Source organism: Punica granatum, chromosome 3 (assembly GCF_007655135.1).
Source record: "Punica granatum isolate Tunisia-2019 chromosome 3, ASM765513v2, whole genome shotgun sequence".
Classification (NCBI taxonomy): domain Eukaryota; kingdom Viridiplantae; phylum Streptophyta; class Magnoliopsida; order Myrtales; family Lythraceae; genus Punica; species Punica granatum.
The window spans coordinates 5,173,957-5,195,848 of NC_045129.1; the positions used below are offsets into that span (position 1 = coordinate 5,173,957).

The following is a 21,892-nucleotide window of genomic DNA, read 5'->3' on the forward strand; positions in this document are numbered from 1 at the left end:
ACACCGATTGCGTGGAGGTTGGGGAGGAGCATGAATAACTCAAGAGTTAGCACCATCTTCATCTTATGACGTCCCTCAACAAATATTTCCCCGATGAGAGGAAGCTGCAGGGTGGACGTGGCTACTGGAAGATGCGGTGGTGGTGGGGAAAGGGATGGCACTGCTATTATCTCCTCCATATTGGAGGCCATACCAATACTAATATTTTGATGTTATGGAGAAGAGGAAGCAATTCGGGCCCCAACACAACCGTAACACTCAATCAGCAGTCTTCTAATGTCCATTGGGATATCGAAAGTTTCTCTTGCGCAATGTCCTTCACCCAAAATAATTACTTTTTGTTGAGACAGTTTCTCTCCTACATGGAAAATGGTGAGAGTGAGTGTTGGAGGTAATTCCACGTGAAAATGTTGAGAGGAAATCCATAAGTTAATAAGAGATAATGACTTGTTTGGTTTGTAATTAAAATCAACTTGATTTTAACTTTAACTTTAACTTTAACTCAATACACTACACAACAAAAATACACATTTCCCAAGTAAAAAATTTTAACTTTAATTTAACTTAACACACTACACAACAAAAACATACGTTTTCCAAGTCAAATTTTTAATCCCAACTCATTTGTCCTTTTCCACAATCAAAATTAAAGTTACTTTTAACTCTGAATCTAAACGCATCGTTATTGTCTTAAGTTTTTGAGTTGCAGATACACCCGAGTCCGAAATAAGCCTGTAAATTTTTCCGAACAGTTTCTCATTCCATATCCAACCGAAAAGATCCCCAGGGAACTTCCATCTTGTCAATTCTATCATTCCAATACGAAACATCTGTACAAGCTCCTATGAGGAGAACCTATGACTTTATTATCGTCACGTGTTGTGCCTATGTGTACTTGTTCAACTCATTCGCATTTCGAAAACGGCATTGGAGCACTTCCAACTTCTTCAATTTCCCAACTTCTTCCCCCTTCACTTCAATCCAACCCATTCCAAGGACCTGTAGCTTCAGCAATTTGCCTACCACTCCATCTGGTGTCCTCTCAATCCCCGTCCCTGTTATGCCAACATCTCCAACCAATCTGGTACTTCTTTAATACCTCTTCACCATCGGAGATCCGACTTCCTTACTGATGTCAACTTTGCCAGAGAAGGAAGTAGAGATAATTCAAAGCATCCTCTGAGTATTAGAGCGTACAACTTTTCCAAGTTCGTGATAGACCCTGGAACTTCTCTGATGCGGCATTCACTCAAATTGGTGACCTTCAATCCTTGTAGCCGCTCAAAGAAACATCCCGAGATTTTACACAGGCTTCTACAATCGCTTATCAGTAGAGTTGAAAGTTGAGGACAGTATGGTGATATGGGTGGAATTACTGCTATTTAATTCATCATCAATGAGACCTTTTGAAGATTAGGTATCCATTCATCCTCATCCGGTTGAGAGACAAGCCAGCTCCCACCTTGCATGGGCCGTTTGCATTCATGATGTACAATGCCATATCCCAAATCACATCATGCATCCTACCATCATCTCTCCCTAACCTTGAAGACTATGTGATTCAAGGAGACAAGCCTTTTCAAGTTCATCTAATATTCAGCAGCCTTCATTGTACATCTTCCACCGGCTATCGCCACAAATCACCCACTCATCAATATAAAATTCTATCAGTTCTTCTCTATGGACTGCAGCATCTTCAGGATGCAGAGCAAACAGTAAAAGAAATTGTTGCTTCTTCGCATCTAAGCGGTTATAACTGTGCTGTAGTTTCGGGAAAACTCCTGCTTGCATCTCTTCTTGCAAGGTTTCTGGTTATTTTAGTTTTTCCAGTGTACCTTCCCATCCATGATCACTGTCCACTCCCCTCATGCTTCCCGCCATAATGACAATAGCAAGAGGCAAACCTCCACACTCCTTCACAATATTCTTTGCGATGGGTTCCCGTCTAGGAGATACAACATCAGAGCCAAGCGTCCTTGCAAACAAAGTCCATGCCTCTTCATCAGATAGAGGCCGAACTCCAATTTTTGCTTGGCACAACATCTTTTGGCAAACTTCAAGATATCGTGTTGTTAGGACCGATTCATATTCAAGATATGAATGGTTTATCTTGTACCATAAAAACTCCTCGAGGGATTTTGATCGTTGGAAAGGTTTCCGACCAGATTTTGAAGCCCAATGGATAGGTACCCCATCACAGGGAGCTGTCTGAACTCGTCTCAGCCCTATAGTACAAGTGAACTCAAAAGGTCCAATTATCAACACTAAGAAATTTAAACGTGCACATCAACAGACTCAACATCTGATATCCATCAGAAAATTTCTGCAGGAAACAGGTCATTGCCAAGGCTTCAATACAGATCCATTTAAGATATCGCAAGTTTAGTTCAAATTCATGTGAATCACAACAGAATTACTATCAAAATCTTATTCTTATTCACCATAAACGATGGCACTTTCGCTGTCTTGGTTAAAGATGAGTCCACTGCATGAAAAACCCGTAGCTTCTGTATTCTCTGTAGCCGAGCTTGTTCCATTCTTGGGCACCTGACTCATCTGTCCTTCCTTGACTTTCTGGCAAACTTCAATTCCTTGGTCTCTCTCTAAACCCAAATGCACCTTGATCCTCAAAGCCCCTCCCGCATAGTCTTTGTTGCAGTAATTACATTGCCACCTCCTTTTATTTGGATTAGCAGGATCGAGTATCGACTTCACATGTTCCCAAGACGAATGCTTCGGTTTACCCATATCAGCTGCTGCAGGGTTCTGCAAATACAGATCCACTCTTACTCAATTATCTAAATATCAACGAACATGTGTATGCAGCACATAGAACTTGAAAACTAATCATCAGCAGAATATATGCTATAAAAGTTTACACCAATACCTGCAAGTCTTCAAAGGAGGGGGGGTGGTTGGAGGGGGAAAACAATGCTTACAGGAAAGAAGATTATCATTAATCTAGAATTACCTGTGTCCTTTTTGGATGGTCAGTCGATTGGCAAATGATCTTAGTATACAACACCAAAGGTCCGATTTCTTGTGGCTTACTTGACTCTCGACTGTGTGTGTATACTTTAACCATAAAACAGCAAAAGTGTTTGAACAAAAGTGGACTGGCACCCTGCACATAGAAAAAGCCCACTAGATCAATCATTATTATACTAATCGGTAAAAGAAAGTATAAAGTGAACATTGGGAGGAGGAGGAGGTGGAGGTTCCGACCCAAATGATCTTAGAAGTTTGTCAACTTTCTGATGTGTTCAGGTTCCCATGCGGACCACCTACTCCCCCTGTTAAATAATAATAATAATAATAGGAGTCCGTTGAAGCAGACTGCAGACAATGATAGAGAATGAACTTTGTGGCTCAGATGGCATAGTATGGTCGAATCCCTTAAAATGGTCAAAAGACTGGAAAAGGATTATATAGCATGGTTGTTTCCTGCTGTTCGGCGCTTATTCTGTTTAAGTAAGGTCTCGGGCGTAAGCCCTTGTGAACACAGGAAATCCATGTGGGGAGAGTTTTACTTCTTAGCGGGCCTATCCGACTCGACTACATTAATCGGGGTCCAATTGAGCTTCCGGATAACAGGATTCACAATAAAATAAAATAAACAACAAGTGTTCCTTTCTACATACCAAAAAGAAATGGGTCAGATAAAAGTGAGTCGAGTGCTTCCAGTTTCAGTGAAGCAAAGAGCAATTCAGGTCCCAGAGGTTCTCCGGAACACAGTGCCAATATATTCGCTGCTGCCGGATGGATCCATGAAGCTGTTGCTTCTTGTGTGTGGAAATCGGGAAAGAGGAAATTAATTCGCAGGTTTCTTGGTATGATGTAGCAGAAAAGCATGTGTGAGAAAACAAACAGAAGCTCGAATACAAGAAATTGCAAGGGTCAATAGGAGTCTTCTATCAGTCTTCTTTGGTTGGAAGGCACCAGGAAACAACCTGCGGTCCCTTTAATGTTTAAATCAAATATTATTAATTGATCGACTGAATGGGAAGGAATGCTTTTCCATTATAATCATTTATTTCTCTGGTTTAAATGGAACTTTCCGTATGTATTAGATATTGCTGTAGAGTCCCAGTAGTCATCCGCGAGAATGCACTTTGATAAGATTTGAAATCATTCTGTTTGATTTCATTGGCTTTCAAGCTTTGGGTACTAGCCGGGGTTGCCTGGTTGATTAACTACATCAACGGGGCTTGAAGAAGGCGCGCTTTGGCCATTGCACTGCTTCTCAACAATGTCGGATGGATCGTCATGTGACTTCAGGACCAGCTGTAGCTGCTATATAGGAAGGGAAGAGTGCATGCAGCTGCAGCTGCAAAGCACTCTTTCCTTTTGATTTTATACAGAGAGCTGTTTCTTTCAATCAACAGTCGGATTCTCATCACCAGCCTCCTGTCGGATGCTCATCGGATTTTCTCATCCACCAGTCTTAACCTCATCTGTCCGTAAAAGATAATCTAACGCGACACCAAATATACAGTATGGGTTCCTGTTAAAGATGGAGTGACATGAAAGAAGACTCACGCTTTCATTACTGAAGCTGAATACGTTGCAGAACCGCAGAGGAAAATCCACTGTAGCAGATTTCTTAGTATTGTATGAACAATGTAATGCTTTTCGTGTGACGAGTTTTAATATTCAAAAGTATATTCTTTTACGGTAGGAAGGCACCACGAAATCACTGTTCTTCCCAAAATGACATCCACTGAAGGGTTTACCTTTTGACCATAAAGAATTGGGAAAACATATGGCAAGCACTTAGCTTCCTCTTTTTTTCTTCTTTTTTTTTTTAACATAGTATTCGGAAGTCCAATTTGGACTCGACTAATTCAGTTGAGTCGAGTTGGTTCATTAAGGGGTAAAACTCTTCCATTGTGAATTTTCTCCATTCACGAAACTCAGACTCGAGATCTTTCTTAAGGGGCAAGCGCTGAACTATTTAAACCAATCCATGTTAGTAAGCACTTAGCTTTTTCAAATTCATTAGTGACATCGTGTCTATTACTTCCTTATACGATCCTTAAGGATTGCTTTCAGTTCTCTGCCTTTTTAATATCCAGTTTCTTATCCATACCATATTATTTTCTTCTACAGTGTCATTTAATCAAGAGGGCGTGTCACCGGTGACCTATTTGATGAGGATGCGTCATTTAATACCGGAAGCCTTTTGCTGTTGCGTTTCCGAGCTGAAATGTCTTTAATCTTTTCCATGTATTGTAATGTCCCAAACTTTTCTTTTTTGCTTGCTTATATATTGTTTGTATATATAGATATATAAACATGTACTGGCTAGAAGAGGAACCCTGCTGCGAATGGTGGTGATTAAATTTTAATAATGGAATTACAAAATAAAACAATAAAAATTATATAGTTTAAGAAAGTGAAAGTCTGAAATCGACTTGCTAAATTCAAAATTCAGATAATACTAATTTCATAATTAGATAATTAGAGATATAGCTTAAATGTAAAATAATTTTTTAGGAAAGCAAGTAACTGCAAAAGATAATTATTGAAGTACATAGTCAAGAAAAATTAATTATTTCCTTATCATAACAAAAAATTATTAATGAAATCGCCGATTTTGATTAAATGCGGCGGTGGCAACAAAATAAGTACTGTAAGATAATTCTTTTGTTTGCCAAGGAAAATGATAGTTGCATTAAAAAGTCGAAGTAATTAGAGAAATAATAAATGAGAAAATTAGATTTGAAAAAATAAATTTATTCCTACTTAGAAAATTATTAATTTCGATTTGGTGATATGTATAGACATAAATTATAACAAGTAAATGAATCACATTTACTAACATAGTTATTGGATAGTGTGTATTAAAAATTTGCATACATATATATTGACATTTAAATTATGAACACATTCCTACTTTGTTATGGTAAAAAATTTTCAGAAAAAAGTATAATATCCATAAAAACTATATTATATTGTAAATTAAGAGAGTTAAATTTATAATATATGTCACATAAAAGATATTTTAGAAGGAAAAGTCTTAAAATACTTTTGGATTACAATGTTGAAGTGTATATATGGCCCTAATATGAAAGGTAAAGTTTTTCTCGAAAAATATAGAAGATAATTAATATTGATTTTTAAATATAATAATTTCTTAAACTTTGAAAATTAGATGAATTGTCATATATCTAGATAAAATTGATAAATGATATTCTATGTTGTGAACCTTATTATGAAAATCTAAAATTAATAAAGCATCCTACAAACATAGTGATTTTGTCCTCATATTGATGATTTCATTACTCCATGTGTTTATGGTGTCCCGCTATCTTGTAATCTCATTCTAATTATTGATGTATTAGTTTTAGATCCTACTTTTGTTCGCATGTGGTAAACGATTTTAACACCTTAATATCTACTATGTTATAACTTATAAATAAATAAATAAATAAATAAAAGTAAAATTCTCATGCAAAATTAAAGAATAATGAAAAGAGAATATAGAAAAAATATTAACAGCTACAATGACCGAGCAGAAAAATAACACCTCAAAATTTACTATGTTATAAATAAAAATGAGTAAAATAAATTCTGATCAAATAGAAAAATAATAAAGAGAGAAGATAGAAAAAATGTTTATAGTCATGAATAACTAATTGAAAAAATCGCTTGACTTGCAAAGATCACGTATGATATATGGATAGACTCAAAAAAAAAAAAACATTATTAGAGAAAGAAAGTGGAAAATTAAGAAATTATCGAGTGAGAGAAACTTCACTTTCCTTTACATGAAAAGAGTATCTAGTATTCATATATATTTTAGAGGTGCTAATACTTGGATTCTCGAATTTGTGACGAATCAACAGATAGGTTCCCGGAAAAACTACAGACATAGATTAGCCAAAAGCTAACCTGCATTATTTTATTTATTTATTATTTTTATATATTCATTTAAAAATCATTACGTATTTATATATTCTTCTCTTCTCTACCATATTATAAAGCCAAAGACCTCCTTTCTTCTCACTTTTGCTTCTTGAAAATACCTTTAGCATAATAAGTTCAATTAATAGTAACCCTTAAATTAAGATTATAATTGTAATTTTATTCTCTTCCCTCCCATAACTTTTTCCCCCTCATTCGTCTAACTCTATTATTTTCATTTTTAAAATTATCTTTTAGGTTATGTTTCAAACTAACTTAATTAAAAAATTGGCATTGCCCAACAATTTTTCGAACTTGGCAAGTTGATTCGTAACTTCACAAGAAATACAATTTATTTTCTTAATTATTTGTAATTTATTATTTTAATCAATTATGGCACGGGGTTTTTTCTAGTATAATTTGAAATCCGTTCTTTAATTCTCCAATATATTGTATATATATATTTGTATACGCATACACATACATAAGACCATGAATTTTTTTTTATAATGGTGATATATATACATGTACACACATATATAAGACCTCGAATGTTTCTTATAATGGTTAATGGATAAATTCCTCGGTATATTCATTGTATCAAACGAAATTTCACTAAATATTTCATTATAATTCCACTACATAATATTTACATAATCAAGATCATGCAAATTCACGAGACTTCCTCTTTGGGAGATTGTTTGCGCATGAGATTGACAAATAATTAGTTATTATATATAATATATATAGATATATACATATTATGCATGTGTCGTAAAATATTCTATTATGTTTATTTATATGTATTTAAATGGATTTATATATTATCCTTGTTAATACACCTCATTAAATGCATATTTCCTCTATTTTTACACATATTGGATTATTACCTTCTTTTTTTTTAACTTTTGATATGATACGAAACCAGTTTAATGCCAATTTTCACATTCGTTTTCTTAAAATTTCTTCCTTATAAGACGGTCCTAATTCGGAAAACTAATTATTGAAAAGATTCCGGCCTAAATGTCTAGGCTCGTTCAAACATCACGTTGGATTTATATTTACTCATAGGATGTCTTGTTCATAACAAAATCATTATAATAAGGGCCATCATGTGTTCCATGATGTTATATGTCCTCATAATCACATCCAAAATGCAGAAGCGTGCGGCCGGAGGGTGCTCAAGTCAAGTGGAACAATCCCTTAACTCGCAGTCGCCTCAAAATGTCTACGTGCTAAGTGACTCATGTTAGGCCTTGTTGAAACGACCAAAGGGATGGACCAAAGCATGGTTTTCAAAATCATGATTCGAATCGTAGAATCGTACGATTCTACGATTCAAAGAGGGCCATGCGATTCCGAGTAAGGGGATTGAGTCGGAAAACGTACAATCGCATGTGAATCGGGTGTTGGATCGCGGAATCGCAGAATCGGGCCGATTCTGCGATTCCGGATTCAGCCCAGATTCACATGAAGCCCAAGCCTGATTCGGGCGAAGCCCAGGCCTCAGCCCGATAGGCTTCCCCGCGCCCCCGCCCCCCCCTCTCCCCCTTCGGTTTCCCCTTCTTCTCCAGCGCTCAGTTTCTCCCCTCTGTTCTGTGCCCTAGCCTCCCCGACGTCCCCGTCTTCGACATTTCTGCAGCAATTTCGCCCGATTTTCTTCTTTGTTCCGACGAGCTTGAAGCTACGTGACCGTGGGTCCGTGGTTCCGAGTCCGAATTCCACTTCCACAGTGACCGAGCCTCCCCGTCTTCGACATTTCTGCAGCAATTTCGCCTGATTTTCTTCTTTGTTCCGACGAGCTTGAAGCTCGGTGATCGTGGGTCCGTGGTTCCGAGTCCGAATTCCACTTCCACAGTGACCGAGCCTCCCCGTCTTCGACATTTCTGCAGCAATTTCGCCTGATTTTCTTCTTTGTTCCGACGAGCTTGAAGCTCGGTGATCGTGGGTCCGTGGTTCCGAGTCCGAATTCCGCTTCCACAGTGACCGACTCTGCTCTGCCTCTGCCCAGTGACCAACTCTGCGTCGACGAGCTTCGACGGTTTGACCGCTGTCACCGACTCATCGCCCAACGACATCACCTTCGTCGACGTCTCGACCCCCTGACAGTCTACGGCCTCCTCACGCGGTGTGAGTCACAGCAACGAGATTCTCCAGAATCTCCATGGTGTGTGAATTTCTTGCTTCTAATTGATTTCTGAATTTGTTCCTTCTAATTGATTTCTGAATCAGATTCATAATCTTCATGGTTCCAGAGATCATAATAGGCGATTTCTATTTATGGGTAATCTTGAATCTTCATGGCTCCAGTCTTCCAGATGAAATTGTGATTTCTGTTTCTGAATGATGGTTCCAGATGAAATTGCGATTTCTGTTTCTGAATCTTGGTGATTTCAATTGAATCTTGTGATATGATGTAAGTAAGAACAGAAAGTTCAGGGGAAGCATGCCAGAATAGAACAAAAAGTTTCAGCACCACTTCAGAACAAAATAGATAATTTCAGGTCCAAAACAGAGTTGAAAGTTGACAGCTGAAACAGAAGTGTAACTAACATGTTCCAATTGAACCAAAGCAAAGTGTCGAGTCCAACAATATCCAACGCATTGTGAGGGTTGGATTTGACAATTCAAGGACAGGACAGATCATATTGAGCAAACCTTAAAAATATCATACCTCCTTATCATGATCTTAGTTAAGCAAATCACTGCTATAAATCATATCTTCACAATATTCTTGATTTAAGCTCGTCCTGAGAAACCATATGTTTATCTACAGATAGGGAAGATGCCATATGTGAGTCTGTACAAATTTTGGGTTGTTATTGTTTCATGAACCAAATTAAACTAGAGCAATAATTATATGTACATTTAATTATAATCCAGTTTTGATTTACTTTGCATACTCCAACTCTACATAAACGAATTCTACGTAAATAATGATATACCCACTATGCTCCTAAAGAACTTCTAATGTTTTATTTAGAGTTTTTTATGTTCCTACAAATTCAAGTAAGATGCTAGGGTTAAATGACTTCTGAAGTGATAGAATGTCTTAGGATATGGCCATGAGAAATGTGTTTAGCAATCGATATAATTCAACCATAGAAACAAATTGGCTCGAATAACGATCCTAAACATATTCTAATCAGTTATAACACTGTTGCAATAAAACCAATGCATGCACACAAATGTACGTATCACTCAAGTAATACAAAGTGAATTTGATTATCGTTCCCATAGAGACTAATCTAACCTTCACTAATTACTAAATAAACAGTTATTCTATCAGATAGTTGGAAGGAGTGAATTAATTAAAGCAAAATCTAAATCTAAAACTAGAGCAATAAAAATAAACATAAATAGAACTCAACCTAGGACAAACGGTTTCCCCTAGTAAATCGATCCCGCTTTCCCCATCACTAGCATGAACCACGTTGCAAGAGGATTAGGAAGCTCAAAACCATGCTGAGCTATAGGGATCTTCTTCCTAATAGAACTTTCCATGTAACGATGTAGGTATACTACCTGCTTTCACTCGCACAGAGGATGTTGATGAAATGAGTGACTGACTGAATGGTGCCTGTTGCTTTTCAGGTTAATCATACTAGAGATCTTTTAGCGGCGTTTGCTTGAAGTTTTATAGCGAAAACAATAAGAATGGAGGATGGCGAGGATGAAGTGAAGAAGGCACAGGTGATCGATGCTCGTGCGAGGAACATCAGTCACAATGTCCGCTGCACTGAGTGTGGAAGCCAGTCGATTGAAGATTCACAGGCTGATATTGCTATTCTCCTCAGGAAGGTCCCCTCTCCTGAGACGCACCTTTGTCTATCAGATTAGCAGTATACCTTATTGCTGCTTTTATTGCTTATAAAAATGAGGAACTATAGAGCAATTAAAAGAAAAATGATCATCAATGATGGAAGCAGGATCTGAAAGACATGTAAAGGGGTAGGACATTAAGTGAAATTTAGGCTAGCAATGGTTGGTAGAAATGAGAATTCTAAATGTGAAATCATGAAAGTTCATATAAAGATTTATTGAAACATTTTGAGTAGGAGTCTGCCCAGCAATAATTAGTTTTTCTAGTGTAGGATATGAGATAAACTATTAACTGGCATTGAGGTCACATTGGGAGGCTATTCGACTTAGTCCATATGCAGAAATGGTATGAAAAGTTCTGGAAAATGTTGTTCCAGTAAATGGCATTGCCTGGCGCATAAAATGAAAAGAATCCTCAGATGCTGCCTCCTCTTAGATTTACGAGTCCTTTTTACAGCTACTATGTTATAACTTCAAATTGTCATGATGGACTGCAATTCTTGATGCAGTTGATCCGCGATGAGATTCGTGCTGGAAAAAGTGACAGAGACATTTACAAGAAGCTTGAGGATGATTTTGGGGAGACCGTTCTTTATACTCCTAAGTTCGATTATCAGACTGCAGCTTTGTGGCTATCTCCGGTTAGTTAAATGTCATTTGTGGAAAAAGGTGGGGGGGTGGGAGAGGGGGTGGAAAGAAAACTTTTTCCTCCACTTCCTGCATTCCGTTTTGGTATTTTGATTGGTTATTGGTTTGGCTACAGCTGCTGGTTGCTGGAGGTGCTATGGGGGTATGGGCTTTCCAAAGGCACAGGCAGAAGACGAATGTCCACGTAATGGCACTGAACCTTGTTAGAGGTGTTCCATTGACAAGGAATGAGAGAGCAACCATGCTTGATCTTCTCACTCCGCCTCCCTCGCATCAAGGAACTCAAGGAAGTCCCTTCTCCTGGTGGAAGAAGTGGCGAGGCAAATGATCGTTTTATGGAACATTCCAGTGACAATACCCTAAGGGCGGAGAAAATTATGGCTTTATTCGTTCATGAGATCAAGTAGCTCGCGGATATGCCCATGCTTTAGGTGCAGTATAAATCTATTATATGTATGTGACTTTGCCTCAGTTTTAGTCTATATAGTTAACATAGGGGAGTCGTGTTAATTTTGAGCACCGGGTATGTTCTGAATTTCTTTCTCCTCAGTCATGATGATTGAGCAATTATCTCTTATCATTGGGCTGGAGATAGTTGCCGTCTCTTCCCTCTAAAACAAGTTATAGAATGACAATTTAGAGAAAATGAGGTTACTTTCCAGTATTAGTTTTTAGTGATTTTCAATGATGAAAGCAACCAATAAACAGAAGAGCGAGCTGTTGCCTTTGGAAATGGGAAACGATCCAAACAGATGTGGACAAAGGATCATTTGCAGGAAATTGTTGAAGCATTGGATTGTTAAGCTGTTAAGAACATTAAGGGAAAATATTATTTCTTCGATGAGTTGGGTCATCTTTGTGAGCTTTCCTTGCTTTCTTTATTATTTGAGTTTTGTCTCCGAGCTCTCAATTCATCGGCTAGAATATCCTCATGGAGACAGACTGTCCAAGGAGAAGCTGATTGTAAAATCATTCAAATTCCTGGTCACACTGAGATTAAATACCGGTCAGAGAGGGGTGTAGCAGCTATTGAACTTATCGTAAGCCAGGGAACTTGATTAGGTCTCCAACTGATCAGATGGCAAAGCTCGAGCAAATTGAGCCTGACGGGATTGTGCATCAATCTGCTCAGCCCCCGCCCGCAGCAGCAGTTCCACAACAAGGACAGACCCAGATTCAAAGCTGTTATCCTGGAGATGTTTCAATCTGTCAGGGAGTCAGTGAGAATATTGCTGTCGGGAATCCATGGACGACAGGGTTGTTCGACTGTCAAGAGCATCCAAGAAGTGGTAGTGATAGAATACCTCTGATTATTTACTTCCGAGATTAACTCAGTATCATGGAGAGGCTATTATGTGTCTGAATTTTACCTTATTTTTGCAGCTATCATGTCAACTTTCTTACCCTGCGTGACCTTTGGACAGATAGCAGAGGTATCGGATGCTCTGGGGAGATGAGTAAGTCTGATGTAATCCTAAATATGCCACTTGGAATGTGTATGTATTATGTACTTTCTTGGCGTAGTAATTGCTTTCCTGGTTTTGTACTTTGAGGAGCAAAAGCCAGTTTCATAATACCGTATTTATTTGGGCAGTCAGTGAGGAATCTCGAGTTAGCCAATTCGCAAACTGATTTTCATTGTTGGGCTGTGATTTGGGAATTTGCAGATTGGGCATTGGGGGGATATATTTACTTAGTGATGATGCCGGGATTATGCTCGCACTGGCTGATGGGATCGAAGTACCGGGCGAAACTTAGGAGGAACTATAACTTGGTGGAAGCTCCTCACACTGACGTGATCACCCACATCTTCTGTCCCTTCTGTGCCCTTTCCCAAGAGTTTAGAGAACTCAAGAACAGAGGCCATGATCCTGCTCTAGGTAACCCACCCGCACTCGTTTTTAATCTCTTTATCGCCCCTTCATAATCTTCACCAATGGTGCTCACCGTTCGGTGATCCTATGGGGCTTCGATTTTGTGAAATTATTTGCCTTATTCTTATTGATTTGGTAATTGGAGTTCTCCAATTTCTTGGTCACAAATTTATCTGCAGGATGGAAAGGTATAATGGCTCAACAGCAGGCGCCCAATAATGGTCACCTGGACATTAGTATTCCTCCACAAAATCAATTCATGACTCGATGACGAAGGGCAAGAACTTAAGCCAAAAGCCGTCTTCTTCTGAATTTCGTTTCTGAAACTATATATCGATAATTAGCAACTGTTGCGCGTATGTGATTTCCAAGTTTGTTCATGAGAAGTTAATGAACTTTCTGGCTCAAATTGACATTGAAATCCGGAGTTATGTGTAAGCTAATCTTTTATATCTTATTCAACATGCGTATTCTAAAATTGATATAAAATAGTTGACTCATCACACGATGCCACATAGGATGGAGGAGGACTATCTCGCTTGACCTTTCGCATGACCACAAATAACAATTTGATAAGTGTTATTATGTAGTTATGTCATCTCGCTTTTTAGAAACCGAAATAACATGCATTTGTGGAAGATGGAAAGCCTATGCTATAATGAATTTATTGAAAAAAAATTTGCAAATGACAAAATATAATGAATTTGTGGAATTGGTGACTAACATTTTCCGATAGAATCGACAAATATTTCGTGCACTTTCTCCATTTTACATGTTGAAGTTCCTCTTTTGTACTGGCATTGAAGGACGCTATAATGAATTTATTTTGAAAAAAAATCGGAAGATGACAAAATATGACTAATTTGTGGAATCAGTGCCTATAACATATACTGGTGTTCAATGCTATCAAGGATCAAAGTCAACTAAATAAAATGCGTCGCGTAAACTCTTTCGCAACCAATTAATTAAGCTGCCAGCTCATGGATCTAACTAGAAATTACTGGAATGGAATTAACTAAGATGAATCTTAAGAAAGAAGTTAAAATGTAAAATAATAAAATGTTGATCGAGTAGAAAGCAGTCTTAACCATCGTAAGAATAAGAATACAAATTCGAATCCCAAAAAGTACACTTATTAAGAGAAAAAAATAATATTTAATATTTGATTTTTTAAAATTATAATAATAATATCTCCCAACAATTTCTATCTATTGAAAAAAAGTTTAAAAATATAATATTACGACAATCGCTATCTAATTTTGCTGGTTGCTAACACCAATAAAGTCATCAACTTATCATCAATCATCAACCACTTTTCATCTTTTGTCGCCAGAGCAAAGTCAGTCAAGCTCGCATCAGGTCTCAAAAAATGTTGCTCACAAGTTCTTCCTATCTTTTCCGCTAAACTTGGTTTTAGAGAGATGAAATAAAGGTTGATGAAGACAGAGGAGGGTGTAGTACTTATCCAAAAAAGAAAGAGGGTATGGTGACATACATCTTAATTTAGTAATTATAATAAAATTTAATGTGATGTGACTATCTGTGATATTTATTAACTATTAAAAATTATATTTTTTCGTATATACTAGACTCATGAATTTTCAATGTAATCAAAAAAAGGATTACGAAGATATAGTAGACATGGGGTGCTTTATACTTTTCCCAAAAAAAATTAATTTTTTAATTGAAGAATTTAAAACTTGTGAAATTATTTTTGGACATTAGACATTAGGTAACATAATTGATTTTTGGCCTTTTGCACTTCCATGATACGGCACCATAATTTTCCGCCTTTTATATTAGTTTTAATGGTTTTCAGACATAAAGTCATGCAACGAAAAAACGGATTCATCCAACATGGCACCTTTGAAGAAATGTTTTTAACTTTTAAATGTGGTACACATAATGACTCATGATTTTTTTTCGATTACAAAGAAGTTTTATGAATTTAGTATAAAAAATAAAAATTTTAAAAGTTAATAAAAGGATAAAGATAGTCCCACTAATTATCGAACATACAACCTTTTAATTATTAAGTGAATGCACGTACTACTGAGCTATACACTCTCTAATATAATCTCATGAACTTTTATGCTACAAGAACTCAATAAACTACATATTTATTTCCTTTTTTGGATAAGTATCTTATATTATTATTTAGAAAATTTTCATTTTGTAACTAAATTTTTTCTATAGTTTACTTATCATTCTTCAATTACTTCTCCTACTTTGAAGGAAATAAAAGAATAAAAAAATAGTCTACCGACAAAAATATAAAATGGAAAACATCCTATAAAATTAGCAAGAACTGCCACCCTCACAATTGCTCACGTAGTCAATTTTCCACGGATAAGTGGGGAACTACAAAATAAAAAAAAATAAAAAAATCACTTTCTCTGGTAAATGAAAAGATAAAAAAGAAATATGTATACTGAAAAAAGGTAAATGCATATATCAATTATCAGTATTATCCATTATTGTGAATAGTTGTAAAAACAATTTGGGAGCTAATTGTTTGCACAAACACGGAAGCAAGTCTTCACACGATAGTGTATAATAAATTTAACTTAACCTGTCAATATAAATTATGTGGATTGTTTCAAGTGGTTTGATACATATTTCTCTTAAGAAATAGTATTAGGTTCAAGTCTAGTGAATAGAGAAAATTTTTCCGACGGACTGTTTTACTGCAAATTTTTGAGACAAATTTCCGATGGAATGTTTCCTAAAAAATTTTTAACAGAAATTCCCTTAAAAAATTGCTATTCGAAAGTTCTCTCAGAAAATTAAAAGTATTTTTCAGGAAATTTCCCTAAAAAAAATAAAAAACAAGAAGATTATCTCATTAATTTCCTTGTGAATATTTTGACAAATTTCTAACAGAAATTTTCTCAAAAATATTTTAAAAATTAATAGAAAGTCATAAAAATGAAAATTAAATATTAATTTAAAAAATAAAAGTTTCATAATGTAAATAAAAAATATTACTTAAATATATAATAAATGAAAAATATCACAAAAATGACAATTAAGGAGGCATAGCCCATTAAAAAATGTGTAATACAGTGACTCACACTCTCGCATGATAATTAAGAGATTTGAAGTTCGATACTCGAACGGACTATTCATGTCCCTTTATTAGATATTAAATTTTTTTTCATTATATTAGACACATAAGCCTTTTTTATAATAAAAAAAAGAAAAAAAGAAAAAAAGAGAGTCATAGCCTAAGTGGCAAGGGGCAAGGAAATACGGTCTGACTCTCCCTCATGCAAAGAATGCTGGAGCCCTGCTTTGGGCTTCAACTGGCCTCGTTTGGGCAGTGGCTCAATTGGCGGCCCGATTTATGTGCTCGGGCCCACTTGGATTTTTTATTTGAATTTCTTAGGGGAAAATTTTAAAAAAAAAGATTTTAAAAAGAAAAAAATTTACGAGGGAATTTTCTTCCGAAATTTTGGAGGCCAATCCCCTCGAAAATTCGTTGGAAAAAATTTACAAAAAGAGTTTCTTTCGAGGAAATATTTTTTCCTCAAAATACACAGGAAATCATGCTGATTCTAACCAGTTTGTATCACCATATTGCATAAAATATTGAATTTAATGTTTCTTAACTCCGACACAATTGCATAAATGAGTTTTTTTCCGCTCATTTTCCTGCTTTTTTATTTTATTTTATTTCTCCTTTTTGGTCTCTTCATGCACGAGCTTGCGAAGTGCCATAGCAGATAGCATTGACTTCCTACCTGACAGCTTCGACCTTCGAATGTCAAGCAGTAGCTGCAGGCAGCAGCCTGGAACGTCTATGGCGTTGGCTTCCCTCATTGGCCGCTTCCACAAGGGGATGGAACGTCTAGCATAAGCTGCTGCAGCAGCAACGCAATGGCGAATTTCAGACCCCAGCACATCCTCCTCACTGCTCTAACAACTTTCCGGTCTCTGACATCAAACAAATCGTACTAGAAATAATGCTTAGATGCTGCAATTGTTGGGATCACCTACCCAATCCCGCTCTTGATCCCCGTCCATGGACAACCGGGTTATGCAGCTGCCTCCAAAACCCAAGAAACTGTAACTTCTGATCATATGTCATATGTCATGTGTATAATTATGTCTGGAGAGGAGTAGGCAAATTAACCGGGGGCTTCCAAGTTGTGTGTACAATCTGTTCCTCGTACTTTCAGCCCTTGTTATCGCTGCAAAGTCTATCTGAGCCTTTTAGCAGGTAGGAATGTTTAGCTATGCGTAATGAAAGTGCAAAAGGGGCTTTGCTTGATTAGCTCTGAATAGACCTTGCAAGGTGATTACCGAAAAATAATAATAAGCACACTCAAGTTCTTGGCCTCGCCGTGTCCAATGTAGTTTGTGCTGTTATAATTTCCAGATACTAAACTAATCTATCTTATGGTACACGTTGGCAGCAATTTTAACGGCGCTTTGTCCTTATGTAATGTACGGGCAGATCAGAGAAGTCCTTGATGAGGGAAAAACATGTAAGGCCCCATCCCTTCCCCTCTTTAATTTCCATTCCATGATTTGAGGGGAAAGACAGCACTATGTATCTTTTGAAGCTTATTATCATATCGAACTTCTGTTGTTCTTTTCGCTTTTCACATGTCATGGTTAACAGTTACTAGAAACCGAGCCTTGTAGCCTGCACGACTGGGGCTACTGCCTGTTGCGGCTGACTGATGTTTCAGTTTGGGTGAACGAGCAGCTTGTTTCGAAGCGGGCCGTCTATACCTTCTGCTGATGCCTTTGTTGTGTTGCCAATGGACTATCGGCTGCAGCGACAGGGAACGACTGAGGAAGAGGTTTCATCTGAAAGCAGCTCCATGTTCTGATACCGTTACTCATATCTTCTGCCCTTGTTGCGCCCTCTGTCAGGAGTTCAGAAAGCTCAAATGGAGAGGCCGGGACCCAGCTCTCGGGATGTAAAAAGGCGGTCCTCTCATACCTTACATTATTCGAACACCACTCCCATTAAGAAATTGAAGTCTTAATTCATCCATTTAGTCCCAACCTACTTAATAGTCGAAGGTTGCTGTGTAAAACTGGACTATCATGCCTGAGCATAGTCTTTACATCGTAACCGACTTTTAAGTACTTGAAGTATCAAGGTCTCATCGAGTGTCATCTTAATTGTGCTAACTGCTAAGGCTACTGTCCCTGTTGTTGATATGCTAAGCGTCTTAAGACTCAACTCTTGTAGGATGCACAACCACCTTAATAATTTTATCTATTTGTTATTTGGAATGAACTTGGGTGAATATTAATTGCCACTGCAGGGTGGAAAGGAACAGTTGCTCAACAGCAGAAGGAGCCGGAGCGGAAAGCCAATCAACAAAAGTCGGTTCCTCCCCAGACTCAGACCATGTCCAAGTGAATCTCCATAGTCGTACAGCCTGGGAGAATTTATGTTTTCTTTTCGTTGCTTTAGGGTGTGAATATACGAGTCTTCTGTCAATTTTTATCATAATTGGATTACGCTGATTCGTCCGAGCTTCCTGATAGAAATATATGAATGAGCTACATAGATTGGGCTGCAAGTTTCCATTAATTGGGTCATATTGCAAGTGAAATACTCCATATTACCTCTTAACTATAATACATCGAATAAAACTTGTCATCGGGGTTCAGTGGCTAGTTAATTTTGTAATCTTTTGTTTATAATAACTGATTTTCTTGCTCGTGAGTTGAGACTACATGCTCAGAATGTGCCTTCCCGATCCAGCTGAGTTAGTTTCATGGAAACAATGACCAATCAAAAACCGCCCCGATCATTTGTTACGGTGTCAACTGCAGAACTACATGTTCATTTTTATTTGTGTTAAATTATATACAAACCAAGGTGCCTAGAATAGAATGCCAAAGAGTAATCTTTGCAAAACCGGTGGTCAAGTTTCCAGCCGGGATGCCGCTGGTCCAAAGCAACACGACCAGCGAACTCCACTAGCACGAATGGTTTATCTTGTGCCATAAAACTCCTCGAGGGATTTTGATCGTTGAAAAGGTTTCCAACCAGATTTTGAAGCCCAACGGATAGGTACCCCGTCACAGGTAGCTACCTGAACTCGTCTCAGCCTTATAGTACAAGTGAACTCAAAAGGTCCAATTATCAACACTAAGAAATTTAAACGTGCAGATCAACTGACTCAACATCTGATATTCATCAGAAAATTTCTGCGGGAAACAGGTCATAGCCAAGGCTTCAATACAGATCCATTTAAGATGCCGCAACTTTAGTTCGAATTCATGTGAATCACAACAGCATTACTATCAAAATCTTATTCAAGTATAAATGATGAGAAGTATTAATAAAGTTAAGACCTAAACTGTGGCTGCTATGGTAATAGAAACTATGCTCGACACCTTCATAAACCGAACCCCTATTCCCTCTATTTTCAGATTTTCTTATTCCTGTTATGAAAGAGTAGATGGTTCTTGTATAAACTCGACTTGGATCAAGTTTTACCCTGATCTGATTCTCTTCGGGTTGGATTTTCCATTCGACCTGGACTCTCCCTCCGAGGTACTTTCCACCGATCTCATCACTGAGGTAGAGAGATCAGTATACAGATCGACTACTCTGCGGACGTTGTTATTCAGCTCCCTAATCAAGCCCACGTTCCTGCTCAAGTTATCTGGGATTCTTGACTCATGGTTCCGATTGATCTCGTTGATGAGCACCCTGTTTTGGTCCAATATGTCTTGGACTTGCAGTAAGCTTTTTTGAAATGTCTGCAAGACCTTGGCATCTACTTGTGTCCCATCACTCATGCTGGAAAATGTATCACCTTCCATTTCCTGCTCCGATTAAGACTGATGCTACTCCTGTCAAAGAGAAAAACACGAAGGGAAAAGAAAGGAATACAATGAGAGTGCGAAGAATAAGAGTTCGGCAAACATCTCACATCTCTCACCACTTGTCCAAAATGAAAATAACAGGTAATTTTCTAGTCGATCTAGCACATTCCGGGGCTTGAGCTGTGTACGCATTTATGTTGGGTGGGGGCAGGGACTGATGAATTATTTCATGCCTCCGAAAAATTATGAAAAAAGATTTCACGCAAATCTTTGAAATTCCTATCAGCTTTGACCAACATATGGAACCACTAAATATAACACCCCACAGCCCCTTTCCTTTGCCAACTCAAATATTTGGTTGAAGTAAAGATGATGCAGCAGCTATCCGTTTTCATCAGGTCACCAAGAACTGCAAAGAGAATGATATGGCATGAACGTTCGGTTCTATCCCACGACGGGTTGCGTTAAAATTACTTTTCTGCAGGAAGTTCTTCTATCTTTTCGAAAAGAAACAACAGAATAGGGACGCAGCTAGACTGATGGGATTTCTAAGTTGCTGTTCCCCATAAGGGACGCTGATTCGATTCAGCTGCCACAGGGAAAGATTTCTTACCAGACAATTGAAAGAAAGAACCCGAAAAGGCACTTTCAAATCTTGACTAACATAACTATCCAACTGAACCCCGCGAAACAACAAAAAGTCATACATTTATCTGCCTCTATCTCATTTGGCAGCCCTTTGATTTCATCAACACACACAAATAAAACAGAAAAACTTCACAAACCCATAGGTCACCATCCAGCAAGCAATTTACAGTCAGAACTGCATCAAATTACAACGCCAAAATTCAGCTCAAATATCGTATCATATGAAGAATCAATAGCCGGCATGACGCATTATCTGAAAAATTTCCTCTTTTAACTCGAGCACAGAGATGAAGAGAACCTTAATATCAGCTCACAAGGTCACGGGCGCAACTGAAAAGGAGTAAAGCGAGAGACATTAACGGAGAGGAAGAGAAACCCTCACCTGATGATTCATGGATTCGACGCAAGAGCGGACCATCAAGCTTCTCATGGGACGCAGAGACCAGAAGGGAGAAATCATCCACCGGAGGAAGGTCCAGGAATTCTGCCTGAACCGGAGCTGAATCTCCCTCTGCCTCTCTCTGTAGTCTGAAACTGATGGACTTGGCCAGAAAATCTCATTCATCCACGAAAGAAACGCAGAGAGAGATTGAGAGAGACACAGAGAGAGAGAGAGAGAGAGAGGGGTTTGCTTGACCGTAGCGAGAAACGTTTTTCGTCGTCTTCAATTCAATGTCCGTGTCGGAGATATCTATTTTTTTTAATTAATTAATTATTTGGTTAATAGATGTCTGATTTTTGTGCTGTTGGTCTCTTGCACCCACACATTTTTACGTGGAATCCACTTGGCAATTACCCGTTTACCCAAGAATGTGACTTTAAAATAAATAGTTTATTTTTCTGCATCTGACTCTGAGGTTATGCTGTATAAATTAATTTTATTCATTTTTCTTGAATTTCAAATAAGCTCCCCTCGTGTTGTCGCGAATGACTTGCGTAACTGTTACATGTTTTGCTATGATGCTTGCCGTTATTGCCACTGAAAATCACAATGGACCAATAATGCCAACCCATAATTGTTCTCGAACTATGACCATTATTAGCGAAGCCTCACTGAATAAGCGAAGAAAAGAGGCGAATGAGTTGAATGAATATTTTGGTTCACGGTGATTATCGTATTATTCATATGTAGTCATGCTCGACTGTGGGATCGTCATTACACTGAGACGTCGCATTGGTGAGTCGACTTT

At 37.7% G+C, this 21,892-nt stretch overlaps 4 protein-coding genes across 5 annotated transcripts; 2 read left to right on the forward strand and 2 right to left on the reverse strand.

Moving 5' to 3' along the window:
- Positions 1 to 2,150: 2,150 nt before the first annotated feature.
- LOC116201028 lies at positions 2,151 to 4,731 on the reverse strand. 2 transcript variants are annotated; one of them, XR_004155788.1, is made up of 3 exons: positions 3,226 to 4,731; positions 2,972 to 3,124; positions 2,151 to 2,766 (listed from the first exon to the last, which is right to left on the reverse strand). XR_004155788.1 is itself a non-coding variant. In XM_031532093.1 (2 exons), the coding sequence occupies exons 1-2, from the start codon at positions 3,194 to 3,196 to the stop codon at positions 2,434 to 2,436; spliced, it is 558 nt and encodes a 185-aa protein (XP_031387953.1). In that variant the 5' UTR covers positions 3,197 to 3,209; the 3' UTR covers positions 2,152 to 2,433. The 2 variants fall into 2 exon arrangements, 1 of the variants encoding a protein (XP_031387953.1); XM_031532093.1 differs by lacking the exon at positions 3,226 to 4,731 and having other exon boundaries at positions 2,152 to 2,766; positions 2,972 to 3,209.
- Positions 4,732 to 8,463: 3,732 nt separating this feature from the next.
- Positions 8,464 to 12,217, forward strand: LOC116200727 (cytochrome c-type biogenesis CcmH-like mitochondrial protein). Its single transcript, XM_031531584.1, has 4 exons — positions 8,464 to 9,073; positions 10,501 to 10,707; positions 11,238 to 11,369; positions 11,492 to 12,217. Exons 2-4 carry the CDS (start codon positions 10,564 to 10,566, stop codon positions 11,702 to 11,704), a joined length of 489 nt encoding a protein of 162 aa, XP_031387444.1. The 5' UTR covers positions 8,464 to 9,073; positions 10,501 to 10,563; the 3' UTR covers positions 11,705 to 12,217.
- Positions 12,218 to 12,296: 79 nt separating this feature from the next.
- LOC116200726 (protein PLANT CADMIUM RESISTANCE 8-like) lies at positions 12,297 to 13,707 on the forward strand. The gene is given in 5 exon segments (XM_031531583.1): positions 12,297 to 12,665; positions 12,760 to 12,818; positions 12,821 to 12,833; positions 13,044 to 13,256; positions 13,430 to 13,707. Coding segments are annotated over 5 exon segments (588 nt in total). The 5' UTR covers positions 12,297 to 12,454; the 3' UTR covers positions 13,522 to 13,707.
- A 5,680-nt stretch (positions 13,708 to 19,387) lies between these two features.
- On the reverse strand, positions 19,388 to 20,081 carry LOC116202038 (protein ELF4-LIKE 4-like). Its single transcript, XM_031533546.1, has one exon. The coding sequence runs from the start codon at positions 20,049 to 20,051 to the stop codon at positions 19,719 to 19,721; it is 333 nt and encodes a 110-aa protein (XP_031389406.1). The 5' UTR covers positions 20,052 to 20,081; the 3' UTR covers positions 19,388 to 19,718.
- Between the last annotated feature and the right edge of the window lie 1,811 nt (positions 20,082 to 21,892).

Coding starts and splice junctions, on each gene's coding strand:
- LOC116200727 (XM_031531584.1), top strand. CDS start 10,564: ATGGAGGATGGCGAGGATGAAGTGAAGAAGGCACAGGTGATCGATGCT. Junction 10,708..11,237: donor TTGCTATTCTCCTCAGGAAG/GTCCCCTCTCCT, acceptor TTCTTGATGCAG/TTGATCCGCGATGAGATTCG. Junction 11,370..11,491: donor CAGCTTTGTGGCTATCTCCG/GTTAGTTAAATG, acceptor GTTTGGCTACAG/CTGCTGGTTGCTGGAGGTGC.
- LOC116201028 (XM_031532093.1), bottom strand. CDS start 3,196: ATGTTCACTTTATACTTTCTTTTACCGATTAGTATAATAATGATTGAT. Junction 2,767..2,971: donor ACCATCCAAAAAGGACACAG/GTAATTCTAGAT, acceptor CTGTATTTGCAG/AACCCTGCAGCAGCTGATAT.
- LOC116202038 (XM_031533546.1), bottom strand. CDS start 20,051: ATGGAAGGTGATACATTTTCCAGCATGAGTGATGGGACACAAGTAGAT.